We start from the raw sequence: 24,687 nt of genomic DNA, 5'->3' as shown, positions 1-24,687 counted from the left end.
TGCCCAAAGCAATCTACAGATTTAATGCAATCCCTATCAAATTACCAATAACATTCTTCAACAAACTGGAACAAATAGTTCTAAAATTCATATGGAACCAGCAAAGACCCTGAATAGCCAAAGCAATCCTGAGAAGGAAGAATAAAGTGGGGGGGATCTCGCTCCCCAACTTCAAGCGCTACTAGAAAGCCACAGTAATCAAGACAATTTGGTACTGGCACAAGAACAGACCCACAGACCAGTGGAACAGAATAGAGTCTCCAGACATTAACCCAAACATATATGGTCAATTAATATATGATAAAGGAGCCGTGGACATATAATGGGGAAATGACAGACAGCATCTTCAACAGTTGGCAAACTGGACAGCTACATGTAAGAGAATGAAACTGGATCACTGTCTAACCCCATACACAAAAGTAAATTCAAAATGGATCAAAGACCTGAATGTAAGTCATGAAACCATAAAACTCTTAGAAAAACACATAGGCAAAAATCTCTTGGACATAAGCATGAGCGACTTCTTCATGAACATATCTCCCCAGGCAAGGGAAACAAAAGCAAAAATGAACAAGTGGGACTATATCAAGCTGAAAAGCTTCTGTACAGCAAAGGACACCATCAGTAGAACAAATAGGCATCCTACAGTATGGGAGAATATATTCATAAATGACAGATCCGATAAAGGATTGACATCCAAAATATATAAAGAGCTCATGCACCTCAACAAACAAAAAGTGAACAATCCAATTAAAAAATGGGCAGAGGAGCTGAACAAACTGTTCTCCAAAGAAGAAATTCAGATGGCTAACAGACACATGAAAAGATGCTCCACATCGCTAGTCATCAGAGAAATGCAAATTAAAACCACAATGAGATATCACCTCACACCAGTAAGGATCGTCACCATCCAAAAGACAAACAACAACAAATGTGGTGAGGCTGTGGAGAAAGGGGAACCCCCCTACATTGCTGGTAGGAATGTAAATTAGATCAACCATTGTGGAAAGCAGTATGGAGGTTCCTCAAAAAGCTCAAAATAGAAATACCATTTGACCCAGGAATCCCACTTCTAGGAATTTACCCTAAGAATGTAGCAGCCCAATTTGAAAAAAACAGACGCACCCCTATGTTTATCGCAGCACTATTTACAATAGCCAAGAAATGGAAGCAACCTAAGTGTCCATCAGTAGATGAATAGATAAAGAAGATGTGGTACATATACACAATGGAATATTATTCAGCCATAAGAAGAAAACAAATCCTACCATTTGCAACAACATGGATGGAGCTAGAGGGTATTATGCTCAGTGAAATAAGCCAGATGGAGAAAGACAAGTACCAAACAATTTCACTCATATGTTGAGTACAAGAACAAAGGAAAAACTGAAAGAACAAAACAGCAGCAGACTCACAGAACCCAAGAATGGACTAACAGTTACCAAAGGGAAAGGGACTGGGGAGGATGGGTGGGAAGGGAGGGAGAAGGGTAGGGGAAGAAGAAAGGGGGCCTTACGATTAGCATGTATAATGTGGTGGGGGAGCACAGGGAGGGCTGCGCAACACAGAGAAGACAAGTACTGATTTTACCGCATCTCACTACGCTGATGGACAGTGACTAATGGGGTATGTGGGGGGGACTTGGTGAAGGGGGGAGTCTAGTAAACATAATGTTCCTCATGTAATGGCAGATTAATGATACCATATATATATATATATATATGTATGTATGTTCAGCAAAACTAACTTTAATGAACAAAAATGAAAGAAAAAAGAAAAAAAAGAAATGAGTGGCTATGACATCTTTATTATGGAATAAGGGAAAATTCCTCATGGTGTAAAAGAATAACATTACTTCAAACGATTCTTAAGGGAAGCTTAACAATATTTACATCTATACAGTTTTATTTGGATAAGATGCCATCACTTTAATCATAAAACCTCACCCAGAATCAATCCCACTAGATCTCCACTTCTACCACAGCCACCCAGAACATACAAAAAGTGGTTCTCAGCCCTAGTTTGCACATCAGAAGCATCTAAAGAGCTTTGAAGTAGGGGTGGGGGAAAAAAGAAAAGCTATCTAAGACCCACACCTAGAAATTCTGATTCAGTAGACCTGCAGCAAGTAGAATTTTAAAGAGATCCCTGGGCAACTCAGGGCAGAAAAGGTTTGAGAACCTCTGCATTAAAATAATCTGCACTTAACATATTCACTCCGCATAGCTCTGCTGATTGAGCCTTGTTGCTCCATGTCAGACCCGAAGCACGCAATAATCAATTCTGCTCCCTGACACACAGATGAGTTCCTGTGATTCTTGGGGGCTGTAATTTAGTGGAGTTGAGACACTGTTGAGTTAATGGCTTTGTTTCTCATTAATCTTTTGTTGCATTCCAAGTTATGTGTGCTTTTTGTTCCATGATTCCAAATCAACACATAAAAGAAGCAATGTTTTAAAAAATGGCCAAGCTACTGTTCCTTTTGTTTACTTTTTGTATTCAAAAGATGCTTGATGAATCAAAGGTAACACCCCCTTCACACACAGCCAACTATTCTGGCTAATCTATCACAAACAGAGTCAGTTACCCTTAAGAGCAGGAGATCTTAGAGAAACCTGTTTTGCCCTCAACTTTAAAACACACCTGAGATCTTTGCTTGCAGGCAACAATGACAATTTGGTCATGGAGCATTGGCAACCTGACCACAGGCTCCTCAAGAAGGGCTCTGCCAGGAAGGTGTACAAGTGCTTCATGCTGGCAAACGTGGAGGGGCTGGGAGCTTGTGCACTGTGCTAAGTGGGTCTCCCCACTCACAGGCTCTCTTCTGGCCAGTCTTTTGCCAGCATGACTTTAAGGACTTGGGCCCCAACATCTGGTACCTATTTCCAGAGCAGAATCTTTGAGACTGTCCTCACCCGACAGAGGCAGATGTGTAACATTTCCAGAGTGCCTTGGCCAGCAAATTAGCCATGGCCAAAACCCTAGGCCTAGGTCAAAAAAGGCTCTCAGAGCAGGAGGTCGAAGTCCATTTGATATGTGGCATTTTCATTTATACATCTCTTCAATGGCTGTCCCTGGGATCTGAGGATTAAGATGCTGAGAGTCTCATCCACTGCTCTTCTGTACACCCTCAAGCTACACTGCCTCTTGATGGGGGCATTTTGCCACCTACCCAGGGACAGGAACAGCTAGAAGCTCCATTGAAGCCAGGAAAGCTCAAAGCATTCCTTTGAGGATGCAGGTCAGGAGAGGGCAGATGATTATTACCGAAGAAATCATGGTGGTTGTCTGGGCCTCAGAAAGCACCCAGCACTGGGGAGAAGCAAGTTATTAAAAAAAGGCAATAAAATAAATAAATCAGCCTTCTGGGTTCACATAAATAGTGTGCTAATCAGTTAAAGGACAGTAAAGGGAATATAGAAAGAGTGCCTAACATTTAATGGGGTTTGGGTAAAATATTACACTTTCTAAAAGTTACTCAAGTGTGGCAGGGAATCTATGAGCTAAGATTATTTTTTCAAATGACCGATACACTAATTTTTTCTTCAGAACCACAGGGAAGGACCCATACAAATAATACAGGACCACAAAATGCTCACCAGCTCTGAACCCACTCTTTCCATTCCTGAAATAGCAGACACATGTCAGCACAAACCCACTGCTCTCAGTTCATCAGGATCAAACCAGAGGGAGCCAATGTCCCTCTTCTTCTACTTCGAGGCATATTTTTTTCTTTTAAGAATGAAGACATAGCAATTATAAAAATTAGAAATAATTTATATACAAAAAAATTCCTGGAAACTGGTTAAATTATGGTACATCCACATTATTAAACGCTCCACACCCATTAAAAATGTTTTAGAAAATAATTTAAAAGCCCAGGGAAATGGTTCAGTTATAAAACATAAAGCACAGAGAAGCAGGTGAGAAGGCCATAAGATATTAACAATGGCAATGCTGTCTTTGGATGGTGAGATTTACGTAACTTGCATTTTCTTTCTTCAAAATTTATAAAATGAGTATGTTTCATTCATAATTAAGGAATAATGTCTGGGGTAGAGAATGCATGCAAAGACGAAATCAGAAGCCTAAGCCGTTTATCTAACAGGATTAAGGTATGAAAATAATGAATGAAAATAAAACTGATAATGAAGTACCTAGAAGCAGATGTTCACAGGGCTCAGGAACCTGTACAAAAATGACTGGTACTGAGACTATTAAAAAAGAGAATCCAATTTTGTCATAGGGTTGCTCTGACTATTCCTAACAGTGAGATTACTGCCAGGAAAACTTTATACAGGAGATAATATTGAGGTGAAGGTACATTTCACCTACTTTTCAGATGTTCAATACCCACTGGAAATATAAATTAGAATATCTCTTGATATTAATCATGGTCTCTCCAAAATGGCTGCAGGTAATGTTTAATTTGTAAAAATATGTTGAAATAAGAACACTTTGTGTTACAACTAGCTACAGCTTCTGGTCGATGGCAGAAATTCTGAAAAAAAAAAAAAAGGATTCTGGAGAGAAGTCTGGCCAACACTGTGTAAGGAGAGGGTCATCGACCTGCCCAACCAATATGAAAGTCTGTGTGGCACATGTGTGGACAAGGAAAACAGATCTCAGAATCTTGGCTCCTCCACTTAGGGGAGAAGGAGTCTTGCTTGGGCAAATTACAAAGAATACCCCCAAGCCTCGGCTTCCTCATCTGTCCAACAGAGCCAGGGGAGGGGAGAGCACAAGCCCAGTGCCTCACTCTCTGCCTGGGCCACACAGGTGTTCAGGGCACTTCAGCCATCCTCAGTTTCCAACACCACCCCCTTTACTCTAATTCTGTAAATAATAAACCCACTTCCTACCCAGAACAGGGAATGCCTTGGACCATGGGAACATACTGGCCTCCTTGACAGCTGGACTTGGCATTGTAAATTAATTCATCTACAAACTGACTTTTAACTCACACTGTTGTGAGTTCAGTTAGCATACATCAGTTACCCTATCTAACAGACAGCATTTCTTAACCTGTGAAGCTCAGAGCTGGCTTTTAAAAAGCAGAACTGAGCGTTAGACCTTCTATAAGGGCTTAAAAGATAGACAAGCTCTCTTCCCCCCTCATCAGTCCTTAAACAGAGTCATCATCATCCAACGCTAAACCTTGTGTGCCTGTCACTATTCACAAGGCACTTGAGGGTTTTGCTGTGCTGTACTGAAACAGTGATCAAGCCTGTGGCTCCTCTGTATGTGCCATAAAGCACCTGTATTTTCTTCCAACCATTCAAGGGCTGCTTGCACATGCCAAAGGCAAGCACATTTTTCATCCTGCACCCTTTTTACCACCTTACCAAAGTCAGTTAATATAATGGCACATGAGGTGTGAACCCAGACCTATCAGGGCACCACTTCATAAACTTTTACTTTTTATCATGAAATTCACCCTGAAACTGTTAACAGGCCCCCAAAACTGTTAACAGGCCCCCACCTAAACTGAACATTGGCTCAAATAGTAGGTAATAAACTCTAAGACACTGCTATTTCTGAGAGCCCTGTGCTCTGAAGCAGGTAGATTTCTTCAGGCAGAGCTCCTCTATCTCCCTGTACTGGGACCCTCAGCAGATATCAACTAAGGAGGGGTCAAGTTCACTGCTGGCTCTGAGACCTAGGGAAGAAAAGCTCATACAGGAAACAGCAGAGACATTAATGAGTCTGAGTCTGGCTCAAGGAACAAAAATGCTATTGTCAGAGACCAAAATCCTGGGCAGACATCCTTAGTAAACCCCTGCTTTTCCACTGCTAGAAGTAACAATCTAGAACTGTAGTCTCAAGCTGAAGTGCAACAGAAACACCTGGCAATTCTGAGAAATGAACATTCCATGCTCCAACCAGAGGGATTCTAACATAAGTAACTTAAAATCACATCATAAGAAAAACTGACCTAGCCTCTACTCTAGGGGAAAAGCTCTCTCCTGGATTTCACTGTGAGAACAAATAGGGCACATAACAAGAGGAGAGGGTAGTGGCAGACCCCTATACACACTGCAAGTCAGCTGTTCAATCAAAAAATACAGCATCAACAGAGATCCACTTAATCTTTGTCCTCAGAGTGGTCCTGTGCAAACTCGGAAGGCCAGAGCTCATTTGTAGCAAATGAGAAGCAGTACTGTTGGCAGCCATATTTGCAGTGATTCTAACAGTTAACAGTCAAATGATCTGCCCTTGTAGAACTCCCCATCAGGGGATACCTCAGGGGCATACATATGAGAAGCATTTTCCTAGCAGGGAACGGGACAGAGGTAGAAGAGAGATGTACCAAGGTCAAACAGCAGCCACAAATAGAAATGAGTCTCTACTCCCCAGCTTCTGAGCTCCAAGTCTCATCTGCATCACCACAAAACTGCAAGATACACAAGCACAAGGATGGGAGAGTCAAAAACTGCTTCCTTAGATTTTATCTACTCAAGTGTCCTGCTGCATTAAGCTCGGTTACTTCCACTTGCATGAAGGGCTCTCCATCCCTGAACTAGCCATGGCAGGAGATTACAATTGGGCAGAGAAGACAGAGTCAATATGGGATTAAGGTAAAGGGAAAACGGGAAACAAAACTTAGTTCTTCGCTCCCCCTTATAAATCCTGCCCACAACCAAAAACAGCAATGATGAGGACCAAAGTACAGAGAGAGAAAGGTGTCATGCAACAAAAAAGGGACCAAGAAAGCAGCTGAGAAAAGTGTCTTGAAGCTGCAACCGTAAGAGGCCTGCACTCTCCTACAGGCACCACGGAAGCCAACCAGTCTTAGCGGCTAGGGACTGAGAACTTCTGCCACTACTTACTAACAGCGAGGAGGAAACCTGACTCACAAATGACAACAGTTCTCTCCTTAACCAGCTCTACTCAGACTCCTCTGAACTCTCTCCCCTCAACTAGCCCTGACTTTTGGGCACTGTCTTCATCTCCGCAGTATCCAATTTTAGCAGGAACCTATCTGCTCAGTCAATTTGAACAGATTTTGCCACCCTTCTTATCTGAACCCCCTGCATGTCTGATATGGTTCCTCATTCTTCACCGGCCCCACCCCCAGCCTGCCCCTTGGCTATAAGATCCCACTTTTCATTGTATTCAGAACCGAATCTCTCTCCCCACCACTGCAAAACCCCATTGCAGTGGTCCCTACACAACTCTCCCTTACAGTGTTTTAACAAGCGTCATGATAACATTTTAACACAAAGAAGCCAGCAGGGGAAAAACTGTTTCACGGCAAGGCTCGAGTACTCATTCAAAGGAACAGTCTACTGCGATCAGTGAGGCCCCTTCTTCAAATCAATACCCATCAGCTATAAATTTAGAGGTTTGACCAATGAAGATATCAATTTATGTAAATTCTAGGAGAAGGATATTGGCTTGCTTAAACTGTACAAATGTGGCTTTCTAGAAGATAAAATTGCACTTAATAAGCAGCTTGAATGTGGTTACCCAAGAAAACTAGAGCAATCCAGTTTGGGTGTTATCAATGTTTTAAGTGGTGAATTCAGATTAAAGATGCCACTCCTGGCTGAGCCCAAAGCAAGGCAGCCTGGGCAACAGTGAACTACAACACTGCTAAGCATGTACTTGCAGGCTCCTGCAGCATCCAGGACACAGCACAGAGAAGTTCAGAGCAACACTCAAAGACAGCGAGATAGCAGGGGACAGCCACACATTCCCTTGTAAGGTGCACAGTAGCTAAAAGTAATAGAACAAATGACCAAATCGCCTGTGCCAGGAGTGAACCCCATTGCTCAAATCAAAGGTTACAAACCCCCTCTCTGCATGCCAAGAGGGAGGGCAGGGGAAAAGAAGGAAGCACATGGGGGATGGACAAGGCAGCTGAAAGAAAACCAAATGAAAACTAAAGCAGCAGAAGCACAAATGTATACTCACCATTCAGATACCTCCAGAAATACTTCCAAGTCAAAACACAAAAGTAAAAGAACAGGTACCAGCTTGTATTCAAAGTTTTGATAACCCTGAGGTGGGGGAGGTAATGTACTTGGGGGAAAGGAGAATGAGCCATAAATCTCGAAAGCTATCAGCTCTGGGTGTGCACAGGGGCAGAAAGAGAGCACGTTCCCACCTGAGTGCATTCGATTATGTTCCTAGACAGACAGATAAGACAGAGACATGAAACACTCTCAGCTTCTGCCTTCAGAACTCATTTCTTACTGGATGATGAGGGTGAGAAATGAATGCTGCAGGATTTTATTGCATAGAATTTTCAGTTTGTCACAGGTAACCTGGTACTAATCTGTATCTTATAGGATGGAGACAGCTCTAACAGAGCCCCAGCAAATATTCTGTACCTGCCAGAAACTACGGATATCTCATAATAACAAGGAGCCCAATGGCTGTTACAAACAGCAGCTTACTGGCTTCTGATTGAGAAGTGTCCATTTCTCTGAACCTTGATGTTACAGAGTCCGAGCACCTCTAGAAAAACTATAACTTAGTATATAACCAGGAGTGTCAAGACTGAAAAAACCATTCACTCCTCGGGGAGAAGAGGATTGGACAGGGATGAGGGCAGGAGAGGTGAAGCTGAAAGCTTCAAGAGTGAGGAGGCAGGCACCACAGAGCAGGCTGTGGAGGGGAGACAGAGTCCAGTTCAAACAGCAGGGAGGAGCCCAGAGGCTTTCCTGTGGAAGATGCTGAGCTGTTAGTTTAATACACAATGAAGGGAATAGCCAAGGACTGGAATAACTTCTTTCTCCTTTATAAGAAATAAGAAAATAAGCTGCTTTGAGGGATGTCAAGTCTCCTTCCTCTTAAAGTACAAACTGACTTAATAATCCTGGCTGTCCCACTGGCGGAAACCAGCAAATGGAGCTGTCTGCCAATTCTCCCGTGCAGAATACAGGGTGCTCACTCACAAAAGCAGTGCTAAAAGGTAAAGAGGAAGGAGGGTCCAGTAAGAGTAGGGCAGGCAGCAGGTCTGCAGCTCCTCCCACAGGGACCAGCCTCTAGCCAGACTCCAAGGGAGCAGCCAGGCTGCAAAGGGAGCCCTGGACCCTCAGCACACCTCCGCCCCTCCAGAGATCCACCGACAGCTTCTGCATGGCAGTATTTCTAAAACCAGCCCTACCAGCTGGAAAAGCAGATGCTAAAAGGCAGCTCCATATGAATAGGAATATGGCTTACTCCTAATTCTAGACCACCTTACAAAAGACAATAGCACAGTAAACAATGTCAAACCCTCCTACTAGCTTCCCTCATAAGGATGAGAAAAATGTCTTAGGAATGATAGAATGGTAGACACAGAAAGTGTCAGTGTATTATGTCCACCCCATTCCCAAATTATCAACAAGTGAAGCCAGCCAATGAGAATGAAATGAGACATTATACAAAAAAAAAACCTATGAGTATCAACTATGTCCTGGGAGGTGAGCTAGCAAGAGATTTGAAGAAATGAGAAAACTGCTTGACCTAGAAAACCCAAACCCAGGGAAGAGGAAAGGGGCGAGGGGGCAAGGGGGCGAGGGGGCGAGGGGAAGAAGAGTCACTTTAAAGAAGAAACCGGACCAGGCATTCACTATGTGGGTTACCCAGAGTCAGCAGGACAGCAGAAGAAACCAAATTCTGGGACCAACAACTGAACACAAAGATGCAGCAAATGCCCACAGAGAGGGGATGTTATCTACTCAGTCTCATAAAAGATGCATACATATAATACAGTGAAATAAGGATGAGGGAGATTACATCACTGGCTTCTAGCAGAGAAATGAAAAGGTGAGGGACACCTGGTCTCCAGAATGTCCTCGCAGCTAAACTGAACAGAGACCCTCCCGTGATGCAGCAGTATGCCACGGTGGCTGGCCACCTACACAGCACCAAAGCAGGTAAAAGCCTTTCTAGCCAAAACAAACTGGTATCATCTAGAGGTTGAGATTAGGCCTATGAAATGTCAATGACCCATAAACTGGCCATAGATGTTTAAAGGAGGGTTGAAATGAAGAGTGACATCAAAAATATGCCTAAGCAATAGACCTGTCACTGGCTAGGAAAAAACCAAGATCTGTGTCCTTCAGCTTCCCCTTCTAACCTCAGTTCTGAAAAGCCTTTCCCAAAGCTGTGACATGAACTGATGCTGCTTCATCCAAATCCATCCTCCAATCTCAGGTCCACCTGGTACTACTGCACACACATACCGGTCAGGAATACAGAGTTTCAATTTCTAAAATTATCGATATATTACTAAGAAAATTAACATCCCAGATTCATAGTACCTATAATACATGAGCATCTTAAATGTTTGGTTTTTGAACCAAACAAAATTTCACCAGAACAAAGCTAATTAGCCCACCAAGGAATGAAACCTACAGTCCTGGCCTGCAGAAGTACAAGGCACTGGATGACTGATCTGAACTTGCCTTGAATATAAATGTTACACCCAAAAAAAGAGGAGGTAATTTATCTAAACACAGTGTAGGTAGCTCTGCAATCAGTATCTCATAAATAAAGAGAGAAAGGTGAAGGCAAAGCTCTCTAATTGATTTTAAAATCAGTTCCAAGGAAAGAAATATCTTGACAACTAACAAGGTCGGCAATAGTAAAAAAACAAAAACAAAAACAAAAACCCACACAGCCCTCAGGGGAAAAGTATACCCTAAAAACTGCAATGAATCAAGACCACTGAACTGCTATGACAGCAGGGCATTTGGGAACACCTGAGTAAGAGGAGAGGTGTTAAAAGAAAGTCAATAGGGGACCAATCTACAAAAGCATTTAAAATCCTGAAATCAACCCCACTGGTGGACTGAACCCAATCTGTGCTATGCTAATGGAGCACATTCCGCAGTAACCCACTGCTCAGACAGGTGGCAGGAAGAGGTAGCCCAAAGGCAGCAATGAGACTGCTACCAGGAGAGGGGAGGAAGAACTACCTACGGAAAACCAGGCCACCTGTGACCTGGCCATCAAAACAACAAGCTAACTAGGAAGTAGAAAAAAAAACAGGAATGCAAAAACTCCCTCCTGGGACCTTTGGCCACCAGTACAAACTGGTTCAAACTGGAATGACTATCAGAAGCAAAGATATTAGCAATGGATAAGGAGCTAGTAAAAAATGATACCACTCAAAAGCAATACATGGATTAGGTATTAAGCCTCAGCAGATGTTTTTAGTTAAACGTTTATTAAATGCCTACTGTATTCATGACACTCTGCACCATCCTGAATGAAAGGGAATGTGAAGCTGAGAAAACTATGCCATTCCCTCCCCCAGCGGACTTCACTGCTTCACAGGGGAGAAAAGGCAAGACATAAACAGTACAGGATGATACGCAGAAGGGAAAGACTGCATGTATGGATATCTCTGGCCCTAGGGGCTTTGAAGAGCCAGCGCAAGAAAGTTTACCGAAGCACAGCAGTTATGTTAAACGGTCACAGGACAGTAAATATGATGGTTCTGTCGACTCTGGAAACAACAGAGACTTACTGCAGCTCACAGGACCAAGAAGAGGCAATAAACACTAGAAAATTTAGATAAACTGAAAATATAGAACTGTGTGATAGTGGTGACTAAATGGAGAAAGAAGTGAAAAGAGGCAGCATGTGGTTTGAGGAAGAATTAACCACCAAGAACCACAAAACTGTTAAAAATCCCACAAAAATTATTTTAAAGGGATATGCAAGATCATGGGAAAGGAGATGCATTAACTAAAGGAAACAAAATATAATTTTTAATAGAGAACTGAGTAAATCAAAGGGAAATAAGGTAGGCACTTGGTGTCTTCTCCAGGGTATAATTTATAAGGATCAGTGGAATGTTCATTTTGGAAAACTCTGCTGTCAACCCAGACACCAAATGCCTTGATCTGACCACGAGAAGTCAGCATGATCCCAAGACCTCTCCAGCCGAGGAACGGTATTCATCTTTTAAAAAATGGCAGGATATATACATCCTGGAATCTTAAATAGATGAGCTAAGAACCACTCATAGTCACTCAACAGTAATTTTTCTGAGTCCTTTAACAAAGAAGGTTTCAAGTGTTCTCAAAAATGCCCACATCAAACAAATCTGCAACTGGTACAGAATGCCTCTGCCAGTGCTGACATGTTCTATGTCTTTTGATCGCATTGCTGCAGTCCCCAGATCTCTCCACTGGAATCCAGTGAAATGCTATATCCATTTCAAAGAGCTTTTGCTTTCCTTCAAGGTGTTAATGCCAAGCTGGAGTCCCTATCTAATTTGCTATTTGCTTTATGCTCCCAGTCACAAGCACGAGATCACAGTCAGTGGGTTTATGGGTTTGCCCCTGCTTTGCTTAGTGACTGCAGCCCTCCAGCTTCCTGGTGGTGTGCATCTCAGTGGCAGCAGCATCTGCTTCACTGTCCAGAGGGACCAGTCATCTTGCTTTCAGAAATCTAAACTGGAGAGAATCAGCTGAGAACCACTTTTAATCGTGTCTAAATGGCAAAGCACCCTGGGGTCCTGCACAACGAATGGAGTTATTAGCACTGGAAAACTGCCCTGCCACAGAGAAAATGCCCTGAAGAGTCCCCAGGCGTCACCAAAAACACACCTACGTGTATCCACCATCAACTGCCTACCAAGGACACCTAGTAGGGGAAACAAACCCCCCACAGGCAGCAAGGACACTGGGATATTAGGCAGACTGCAGGGTTAACAAAAGCGACCCTTTGGTGTCCAGATCTGAAGATCTAGAGGTGCTGCTGTGAAAGAATATTTATGTGGTAAATAAATTCACCAGGAGGAGGCTGAGCCAGGTTATGGGAAGCATAGGACTTCGAGATGAGGGGAAAGGCTCCACCTTTGGGTTTCCAAACATTCTACACTTAATGCCTGGGGGTTGGGTAAATTATGTGCCATTTTCAAGGTATATTTCAGCGCTGTATCTCTTTGCCCACTACAATAGCACAGCAAGCATGGACTTCATGGGGGAATAAGTCAGCCCCTTCACTGGATACCCAGGGGCTGTATTTCCTTTGTCATTAACACTCCAAGTGTGACACAAAGCCCACAGCAGCCCTGGGCAATAGAGCACCAGTTTCAGATCAAAGCCAAATACTCTCTAGGAAGTCCTGAGGTAACACAATGTATTACCTCCCTTAAGGCAGCAGCTCAGAAAACCCACAGCCTTTCTCCTAGACTTAGCACGTCTGTCTTTCTGGCAAACAACTGGATAAAACAATCTGCACCTTTAGAGAAACCCTGATTCATGTTTAGGTCCACAGGAGCACTACACATCATGTCCAAAATGGTTACCAGTCTGAAGAAACATTTCCAAAGAGCTGACACTGGATTTACCTTGAACAGTCCAGAGCATGGTACCACAGAAAGAGAATCAAGAGCATCAGGCATCCAAGGGAAATATTACACACCCTTGCTTTTAAACTCTGTCACATTTCTCTAGCAACAAGTCAAGTTCTAACCAAAATCTGGGAGTACTGACTCCCATGGGATTATACTAAAAAGCAGCTACCTAGGGTGCAAAGAGTTTCTTTGATCATGTTGTTTTGTCCAGAACCCTTCCACTGGCTGCAATTACAAAGTATCCAAAAGGGGGAATGGCATATACAGCTAGCCTTGGGCGAAACTTCCTTGCCTTCATGTATAAGTTAAGAAAAATGAACTTGTCCATGTTCAAAAAAGGAAAATCTAATTTTCCTACTATCCCTACAATATATAGATATCTCAGAAGATTTATACAAGTTGACCACAGGTTTTTAGAGTTTTCAGGGTTTGGGGAGGCTAAACCTAACAGACTAGCCCCTTTCTTACTGGAAGGGCAGGTCCCATTGGGTTATCATCTGGGAGCTTGCAGAGAGGCCCAGCACACAGCAGGAGTCACTGAGCACCAGCTGCCCACCCTTGCAGAGCACATGCAAAGACTTTCCTTCTCCCTCTTTAGCCACTCCTCCAAGTACTTAATCTGTACCTTCTCCCACTCTGTTCTTGTTTAGAAAGAGCTCCAATATCATAAGGTGTCAAGTTATCATCTTCTTCATTTCAAAGCCAATGACCTCCAGAAAGTGCCCCAAAATCAGAGAGAAGGCAATATCCTGAATTTCATTTAAGGCCCTCCACAGTCCATCCACCATCTCCAAATAATCCTCAAGCCCCTGCAACTACACAACTATTCCCCAATTCCCAAAACACCACCTGGCATTCTCACTGCGGATTCCAATCAGCCCTGTTCTAAACGAGCCAGTCACACAAAATCACTTGCCATTCATCATATGCACATCATCCCATGTGCTCTCTCCATGAGTATCCTGAGATGTTCACAAAACATGCATGATCTGGCTGTGCATATATTTTGTACCACTCATGTACCCCAGTGGTGATCCATTCCCTATTTCCAAACTATGCCAATTATTCTGGCCAGCTCAGCCAGAAATTTTCTTTACCTAATTTTTTACCTAGCTAATTCCTAATTGGCCTTCAGGCCTTAAATCTTACTTCTTCAAAGAATCCTTGCAGGACTATGCATTCTTATAAACTCCAAACTTTTCTTTCATAGCACTTCACATAAATGAAATTACTCATGTACTTCCCCTTATTAGAATTCAAAGTTCCATAAGGGTGGGTCCATGAGGGTTTATTCCAGCACAGTATCTGGTGCAAAGTGGATACCAGTAAACATTTTTCCATGATGAACCCATTTCAATATCTAAACCTATGCTGTCCATTACAGAAGCTACTACATGAGGTTCTTCAGCCCTAGAAATATTCTAGAACATACTGAGATGTGTTCTAAGTGTTAAATACATACCAGATTCAAAGGCTTAGTAAAAATAAAAATTTTAAGTAAAATATCTAGTTTATTATATTCATTAAATGTTGAAATGATACTGCTTTAGATATATTAGATAAAATAAAATCTATTAGAATTTTTAATATAGCTAACGAGGCAATTTTAATAAGAAATATAGCTCACACTAGTGGCTTGCATTCTCTATTGGACAGTGTTGGTCTAGACTGCCCTCGAGCCCCATCTGATCACTTCAGCTCCTCTGTGAGCACCCAAGAGGTATACTAAGTAGCTGCTCCTGGGAAGACTTGCCTGAGTGCCCACCACAACTGAGTTCTTCACTGCATCCTCCACCCATGTACTCAAGTTGCATTACATTCTGTTTTATGTGACCCCCCTCATTAAAATCCTCCATAGCAATTTAATGAACAAAAAAGGGAAATCATTCCCCATTTCACCCAAAAGCCTTATGTGCTATACTGAGAGCTGAGCCTTTCTTAGAACTTCCTTTAAATGGAGTGAGATCTCAGGAGTGAATGAAAGTTTTAAAGAAAAAAAGGTGAGTAAATAAGAGATAACCTAACTTGGTAAAGAACAAGGAATTCAATAAACAGGATCCTGCTTCAATTAGGAAATATATTCCAACAACATCCCATCATCCACTATGCTAGGGGAAAATTCCATCCATTACCCTGAGGAATTCCAGGGGATCCTGGGAAAACTACAAATCCTCAATAGTAGTATAGTTCTTATTCCTGAAAACTTGCCATCGCCCTACCTAAGCTGTAACACCTCCAATCCCTTAACAACTGCTTGAAATTCAGCTACACAGTCTACATTAACATAATGCTTTGGCTGATGATGCAGGCACAAAAATTAACGTTCAAGAATTTCAAAGTTGTGGTTGCTGTGGGAACCTTAATTTCAACTGCATGGCACAGATGTGAATTGTGGACTACTCCCAATACTGATAAAATTGGAGATGTATATTTACTCTGTGCAATGAGGCAGAGCTACAGTTACTGAGAGAATCTTGTTTTGGCATTTCTAGGCTTCATGCATTTAAATTCTCAACGTTAACGGAACACTGCTGCTGCATTAAATAAATTGCCTCATCTTTAAGGAGAAAAAAGGAAGACAATGAACTGACTGGCCATACATTCGAGGAACCCATCCTGTGTGTTTCTTCTGCATGATCTGATTCAAAAGACAATTATGGTATTTTTATTTTACTTTTATGGGCTGTCTGCAAACTTTCACACAAATGAAAACAGGGCACGAATTTCAACTAGTGAATGCACCAAGACATGTGTATGTGCAAAACATAAGAAAAGCAAATTTCACATCTTCAGAACTACAGAAGGATAAATTAAAGCACACAGCACTAGCTTCAACCACTCTGTTTAATTTCTGAAAACTGTTCAAACAGTGCCTGTGGCACTGGCTCTCCCCAAAGACCCACTTCTGTAACTAGTCACCACTGTTACACACATACATGTAACATGTCTAGCAGATACTTATCTGAGGGCAAAAATAAGAGTGGGAAAGATAGTATAAAAACAACACATAACCAAACAAACAAAATGTTCAAAAATAATGTGGACTACTTTGGTGATTCATAAGTAACAACAAGGAAAAGAAAATGATCACAAAATTTTAAACAGAACTACCTGCAGACTGCCAACTCTTGCAGTTTTCATGACTTTGGAGAAAACTAATATACCCAAATCGTACACTTAGTTAGGAAGTATGCTGCCAAAAGATCTAATAAATAGCAAGAACCAGTGCAACTAATAATTATAGTTATCACCTGCAAAAGATGAGGTGACCCGAGAGAATATACATACCAAGGTTCACTTCTTCCTAGAGCAAAAGCATATGAACTATCACATCAAAAATGAGCCCCCGAAACAGGCCTTACTACCATGCTTGTGAGATACAGACCTTGTTCTCTCCTTCTTCTCAGAGAAGTAACATCTTGTTAATAAATAAAACTCATCCATGGTCTCACATACCCCAAGCCTAAGTCCTCGAAGGCCTGTAGGGAGGAATGTCTCGGTGCATATCCAACAGGAAATAGACCAGTGAGTGTGGTTCAGGAGAAACTGAGCCCTGCCCGATGGAGCTAGGCTGCAATTAATAGGAAATAATACTTTGGAGATTTAAAATACTTCTCCTGCAGTATTATCACACATATGTTCCCTATTCTGTAACTCCTTCTTTAACTCTTTCCCTTTGGTCTTTGGAAAGAGTGTCCACTGCTTCCTTATTCTCACCTGTGTGTTCTCCCCCTCCAGCCTTGGTGGTCGGATGCTAGACAGGTGGATAGTCTTGTAGTCGCCAGAGTTCAGCTTCACAACAATGGCATCAGCATTCAACACCTGCATCACCTGTGGGCAAGAGGCAAAAATGCTTTTAACTACTTCGATGGCCCAGATCTTGTAGCACACATGCTAAGGAGCTAGGGCCACCAACAGTCACAGGGGAAAGTGAGATTAATAGCCATTTGGAGTATCATCCCTCACGGTGCAATAATGTTAAAGAAAACTATGCTGTAATTATCAGTACCAAAAGACCTTATTTCTCAATGAGGCAGAATCTGTGTCACTCCTAAAGATGGTCAATCTTTTTTATCTTTTGCCCTGACCAAGACATGTGGTTAACAACAACGCTTACAAACTAGAAATCCAGTCTCTATGTGTTGGATTTTCCTTGAAACAGGTTCTGACCTAAGACTGAAATCACTATCACAATGTGAATCCAGGAAAAGAGGCAAGGGATGGATTAGAAGATGGTACCACCCCCTAGATGAGAAAGAACTAAAATAGGATGGTCCAATAGAGGACAGAAAAATCAAAGGCAAGTGAAGGGGAAAAAGAATGATCATCTCAGCTTAGGAAAGGAGATGCTCAGCTTTAATTTCAAAGGCAGAAACATTAAATAGCTAAAATCTTACTTCAGCTACTTCTGAAAGCCACTGTTCTGAGCACTACTGTGGGCATCTTTGTTTTGGACCCCAGTCAGTTAACATGGACCCTACTCTCAGCTGAAAAGATTAACTTCCAGTCTGGGGTAACTTACAAGGACAAAAGCACAAATATGCCTCTACGGAGGTTTTTAGAACACTCTACCAGTACACTCAGAATAAAATTCCATTGATGCCAGGCTAGGACCACATCAGGGTTTTAAGTAGAACCCATAATTCAGCTAGAAGTCTACAATTCACCCAATTACATTCAGAGCATGTTGTTACAAGACTGTTAGGGTTTTTCTTCTCTCTTTTTTTTTTTTTTTTTTTTTTTTTGCAAGCAACACTGCTACAAGGAGGTATCTCTTGACTACAAAACATGGTCACCATCCACTTCATCTGCAGAATCAAAACCAAGTCTTCTAGGTTTCAATCAGGCTTCATCAGTAGCCAACAGGCAACCGAACTACAGGGGAGCTGCCACAGTGAAGGTAGACTTGCAAAATTTCCCTGCTCTTTTATGCCTGAAACAAAAGGTGCTAGACTCGCCTTTGCTGTGGTGGATACCACACTGGTAAGTACCTAACAGAGCCATCATTAACCATTCTCTGGAAAGCCTCGTATCTTAAAACAGGCTCCTCCCCCAAAGGCTATTCTCTGCCTTTTCCAAAGAACCAGACACCTCACACCAAAAAGAGTAAAGAATGATTGAAGAGATAATCTGAAAAGCCAAAAGCAAAACCAAGTGAGAAATTATACATGACAGGAAATAGCAGGAAGTTAGTACCATCAAACAGAATTAATGAAAAAAGAAAGATGACAGTTAGACTCAGGCTGTAAGTACACAGAAGGCCCACTGTGGCTGGCAGATGGGACGATATCCCTGGGTTTTACCTCTGTTTAGGAATGGAAGCAATGTAGAGAAAAACAAGCCAGTGGCCAGGAAGTAATGAAAGGCCTGAGAAAGAACTGTGCAGACTAAGAGAGGGGGTAATTATTCTTCATTTTCCACTGTATAGAAGATTAACTTGTAACCCTGAACACAGCAAAAAGCCAGTCTCAAATAACCACAGCTGTCCTGCTATAAACTTTTTGACAGATCTAAAACTCTAAAGGCTAAACATTAAACGCCGGACAGTCAGAACCCACAACTCACCTGGGTCAGAAAAACTTACTAAGCCTAAGAGTGACCAAGAGCATGATCTGTGATCACAGGAGGACCAAGTTAAGGTCAGGGCAGGTTTCCTAGGTATGGGTGGTACCAAAGTGTGTAACAACCCCCAAATCATAGAGCCCCTTACCCCAGTCCAACCAAGTCTACAAAAATAAAACTTGGCCCAGAAGGTATAACCAAAAATACAGACTTAGTAACTAAAAGAGAGTACATTTTGTTCCCCTTACCATCCAAACACATTGACGCCAAGTAAAAATACCCACCATCATAGAATTTCCTTCCCACTCCCTAAAGACACTGGCTTGGACAACTGACCAAAAGAGAAAGACCCCCAGTTAATGATTTCTGTATCCTTCAAAATCCTACTTTTGGGTGAAAGGAAAAATATTAGAAAATGGACAATGGAACATTCAGGGGACAAGGTATCCATGATACATGCTATTCTACTCTCTCACCTTCAAACCAAAGAAAAGACAAATTCACAAGGCCATACTAGTCAAAACAGCGAATAGGGCAAATCAATATTGCTCTTCCCTAAAAAGAGCAGGACCACTGCCCAAAGGATAACAGAGCTGTTGTCAGGCCTCTCAAATACCCACACATCACAGTATTTCCTAAATCTCAGTGGCGGACAGAACTACACATTCCTCTCTTTCCAAGACTAACTCTTCTTAAATTGTAAATTGCAAAAATACCCAGGGATATTCCTATGGTTAAGACATGAGAAATAGATAGAATCCTCCACTTCCTAGTAATGCTCAGAGGAGTAAAGCCAGAGAAAGTACTGACTCCTTGGAGCTGTAAATTTCAGGCCTCAGCAGCCGACTCTGCTCGGCATCTCCCTAGTGAGAAATCTCCTTCAGGAACTGCACACTCTGATGCTGCCAGCTAAGCGCTGATGGGCTTTCTGGCGAGGGGTGCGGGCTGAGTGCATGTATCTGTCCATATGTGTACAAAAGTGGGACTTATGACTTTTTATTTCTCTGTCACTGTGTCATGACTGTTCAGAGAACAAGCAGCTTCTGGGCAGAAAAACAGAAGCAGCAATCAAACAGTGGCTGCGGTCTCATACTGCGCATTAAGTGAACTGCAGGATGGGTTACTACCTGAAGCCTGCTTGTTGGCGCCCTTTCAGTCCACATTTCTACACTGACACTTCTCATGGTACTGCTCAGGAGGATTCTGTGTGTGCACACATCACTCACTTTCTCTGCTGGCTACAGAACCTTCCTCACTCCACCCCTACCTAACCCTACCCAACCACATGCTCCAGAAGGTGACCTAAGGCACAGAAACAGGGGTCTACACAGAAAATCACTAGCTGGACTCAAAATACAGCCCCTAAACCCACTTCCCTCCCAATTTCTCGAAGACAATTATAAATAGGAAAATGAGTGGTGGACTGATGAGGGTAAGCTAATTGCTGCCCCAAGTCAAGAGAACCGCAGAGTGCTGTAAGAGAGAAGGGATGCCCGTGCCCAGTTCTGGCCTCCCACCAATGCTCCCTATCTGCAGAATTCATCCGCAAGGCTCACTGGGTGGCAGAAGGCTATGCTGTTCAGCTTAAAAGTATGCTGCACTTATAAAGAGCTCACTATAGCCTCCTGAGCTACAGAGACCCTCAGAATAGCTAGCTCCCTAGACACTACCAGGGAATGCCCTTGATGGAGGCCACAGGGAATGGGACAACAAACACCCTTTCTAGTATCTAAAATCATAAATAACATTCAGTTGCTGCTCCTGCTCCCTAAGGCTCTAGCCTATGTCTCTTCTGCCCAAAGCTAATCCCAGAAATGCTACTAAAGCAACACCTGAAGTGGGTAGATAAGGAGTGCACCCCAACGGCTAGAATGATGGCCTGGAGTCACATCCCTTCCTTTCTCCCAGAACAGTGCAGATGCCACCCTGTAATCCCTAATGAAATACTAAGCACAATTTTGTGATGCAAATATTTCTAGGCACCTAAATATCATCAAACAGAACACACACAACAATAGATACCTATAAGGATATCTGGCAACAGATAAATTCCCATGGAGGGTCATCCCACAAAATATCCAATCAGCACTCCTCAAAACTGTCAAGGTCATCAACAGCAAAAAAAGTCCGAGAGATGTCGCACAGAGGAGCCTAATGAGACATGACAACTAAATTTAGTTGTGCTACGATGGATGAGATTCTGGAACAGGAGAGTAGAGAAAACTAAGGAAATGTGACCAAGTGTTTACTTTAGTTGATATATCAACGTTGGGACACTAAGAAATGTATCATCCTCATGTCAGATAATAACAGGGGAAATGAGAAGGAGGGAGGAGGTAATGTGGGGCTTCTATTTGCTACAGTTTTCTCTAAACCTCAAACTGCTCTAAAAAAAAATAACATCTCAATTTAAAAGGCCAGGTTAAGTGTTTTTGTACAAATATTACCTCTTTCAATCATTTTATTTTCTTATCTGTAAGTCAGTTCATTAACTTACACAACAAACCAAGCCTTGACCTCTTCTTTCTGGTGCAGAGACCACCTTCCAAGTCAGACCATCCCCAGAACTTTTCACCAGAAGGCTCTATGACAAAAACCAAGGAAGTAGCTACTATTTTTTTATTGACTCCACAGCATCAGATTTTAAGATGTGCTCTTGCTTAAAAACCATCTCAAAGAGGCACAGTAATGAACTCCATTGAGAGCTATCACAGGAAGCATGGCAAAAAATGATCAGGGCCATTCTATAGCATCTTACTACACTGATGGACAGTGACTGTAATGGGGTATGTGGGGGGGACTTGATAATAGGGGGAGTCTAGTAACCATAATGTTGTTCAAGTAATTGTAATTGTACATTAATGATATCAAAATAGAAAACAAAACAAAAAAACAAAATAATCAGGGCCAAACCAAGCAAGTCCTGGAATCCACTGCATCCATGGACAGCTTAGAACCTGACCTCCAAATTGGACATGACCACTGATACCAGGCAGTACACCACCTGGGGTAATCTCACAGATGAAGCCCTATAACTAAGCTCCTTGAAAGCAGGACCTACTCATTCTTTTGCATCTTCTCAAGCATCTGGTTCAGAGCTCTGTTTAAGCAGTACTTGGTGCAGAGAACCAAGCTGGAGGCCTCTAACCAGGCCAGACAGTGAGAAAACTCCACCTCCTGGGACATGCTGCCACACCTCCACTCTCACCCCCAAGTGTTATTCAGGTCTGTGAAATCTGCAAGGCCCAAGCACCCAGCAGCAGGCACAGGGAAGCCAAACCATGTGCTCAGAGGACCATATGGCCACAAACAGCACAGATCAGCTAGAATGCCACCGGGAAGGCAGGCAGGAAACTGGCAAGCCTGAACAGGCACAAAAGTCTCAAGCAGTCTCAGCTGATCACTGGGACATGAACATGCTTCTCCGCTAACCTGGAGCGACAAGGAGAGCCCTCTCTTGCACTTACTTTTTGAGGAAATGCTAAGCAGAGGATGGAGACCAGTGTTTCAACAGGCCACATGTAACAGGAGAATGCTGTTGAGTTTCAAATTTCTCATAACTCAGACTCTTGGCCAACACTCTGATCTACAGCACTGCATCAGTTCCAGAAATTGCCTCATTGGGTCCCAGAGGCACCCAGTTAAAGAGTTCATGGGTCACCTTTTGCAGGCTTTTCAGGTTATTTAGCTGCTCCCTGAACGAGTACATCCTAGGAGACAAGAGTGGCTGGGAAACAGAACCACTATTTGTGCAGGCCTTACAGTCACATGGGGCCCAGAGCAGAATGCTTCAGTGGAAACTTGAGAAATGAAGGCCCAGGGCACCTTACAATGACCTTATAGGTGTCCTTGAAAAGGTAGTTGGCATTAACAGGCATTTTAAATCAGGTAAAACAAGTACAAAACTGCTACTGGTTTCTAGGTTGTGAAAAGAAATGCAAATCATTTTTTCCTTTTACATTTAATGCTGATACCTCATGTTCTACAACAAGAGTTGGCAAACTATGACCCAAGGGCCATCTGGCCCACTGCCTAATGTTATGAAGTTTTATTGGGACACATTCATGCCCATTTATTTACATATACTGTTTATAGCTATTTTCTTGCTACGGTGGCAGAGCTGAGTAGTTGCAACAGAGACTCTATGGCCCCAAAAGCTGGAAATATTTACTATAAGGTCCTTTAAGAAAAAGTTTGGTACAAAACCTTTGTTGTACAGCACATCAGAGGATGAACAAACATAGGGATATATACTGGTTAACATTCCTGGACAGCTATTTCACAAACAGGCTCTGATACATTTCTAAGGAAATAATCACCATTTATGTAGAGATTATTCCATTTTATAAATAATGGAAAAATTATAAACTACTATTGGGAACTATTTAAATAATTTATGAACAAATTAAAGCACGCTCAAACATTTATTGTATTGCTAAGCAAAAATTAAAGTGTTGGGGTTTTTTTCTCCCCATAAGCCAAGAAAGACAAAGATAACAGGAAAAAGGACTATAATAACAAAACTTTGGAACCTGGAAAGCAGATGGTGCGTGGCAACTGACTCCACAGACTCACAAAAGCTAAGTCTTGGGCTAATGGTGAAAAAAAGTAACAGCCGATCTGATTTTTACTACAGATTTCCCCCATCTGGAAAGACTAAGAAACTATCACATCAGTAGTCTCAAGTGGGAATAAAAATCAGACCAAAAACTAGGACTGGTTTAAAATCTACATAAGCAGCACCCTGATTTCAAGATGTACACCCTAACTCCCATATATAAGTTTACTGCCTCTAATCCAATGGTCAATATCTTATAAAAGAGACAACCAAGTATCACCAGGTATTTCAGGAAAGCCTCTACTATAAAAAAAATAAAGGACCAAAATAACCAAGAAGTAAAACAACTTGGAGAAGACTATACAGGGAGAGGAAAATTTTCAAGAAATTATAAATAATTCCTCAGAAAGCCAGTAAATGATATTCATCTCTGAAACAAGTATTAGGTGTTATTTTTAAATATTAGATTTTGAAATATGGTTCATAAAAATATGTTAGATTCCAATGAACTTGATGATTCATCAGTTATAAATACTATTAAATGCTCACCCTAAGTGCAGTTACAGTATTATGAACTATATCCCCTGTGCTATACTTCTACCCCTGTGACTAAATTATTTTATAATCTGAAGTTGTACCTCTTTATCCCATTCAGCCATGTCACCAGTCCCTCAGGTGTTGTTTTTTGAATAGTAATAAGAGGAATGGTCAGAGAACACCCCCCCGAAGAAAGCCTTAATTTATAATAAAATCAATTAAAATACAGTATCATATACGAAATATTCAACAGGAGGACTGAAAGGTAAATATGAAGAGATCTAGAAAGAACAAAAGACAGAAAATAGAAGGAAAAAATCAGAAGACCAGTCCATAGTCAAACATCCAAATAGGAGTTCTAGGAGAAATCAGAGAAACAGGATAGAAAACCACCACCAAATAGTTGAAATCTCCAAACAAAGAACTAAAAAGTAAAACATAATTATGCTTAAACATGGATAAACAAAGCATTGTTGTGAAATTTCTGGATAAATTATTTGTCAAGAGAGTTTGCATAAAGAAAAAAGTCATACAAGGATGAGGAATCACAATAGTTTCAGACCTCGAAAAAACAAAAAATCTCTAATATTTTAATTGCAGTGGAATATACCTTCACAATTTTAAAGGAAAAGAACTTGTAACATAAAATTCTATGCCCAGCTAAACTATCAATCTAGTGTCAGTATGAAATAGACACGAAGGCCTCAAAAATTTACCTACAAAG

General features: G+C 41.9%; 1 protein-coding gene across 4 annotated transcripts in view; it reads right to left on the bottom strand.

Annotated features, from left to right (window-relative positions):
• SND1 (staphylococcal nuclease and tudor domain containing 1) overlaps positions 1–24,687 on the bottom strand; it is a 446,546-nt gene that overhangs the window by 370,267 nt on the left and 51,592 nt on the right. For all 4 annotated transcript variants that reach the window (XM_057504746.1, XM_057504745.1, XM_057504744.1 and 1 more), the window contains exon 10: positions 17,024–17,137. In XM_057504746.1, coding sequence (XP_057360729.1) covers positions 17,024–17,137 — 114 coding nt within the window. The remainder of the gene's footprint in view (positions 1–17,023; positions 17,138–24,687) is intronic.

Source organism: Manis pentadactyla, chromosome 7, assembly GCF_030020395.1.
Source record: "Manis pentadactyla isolate mManPen7 chromosome 7, mManPen7.hap1, whole genome shotgun sequence".
NCBI classification, from domain to species: Eukaryota; Metazoa; Chordata; class Mammalia; order Pholidota; family Manidae; genus Manis; species Manis pentadactyla.
The sequence above is the reverse complement of the archived record's forward strand: the minus strand, read 5'-3'. Positions and strand labels throughout refer to the sequence as shown.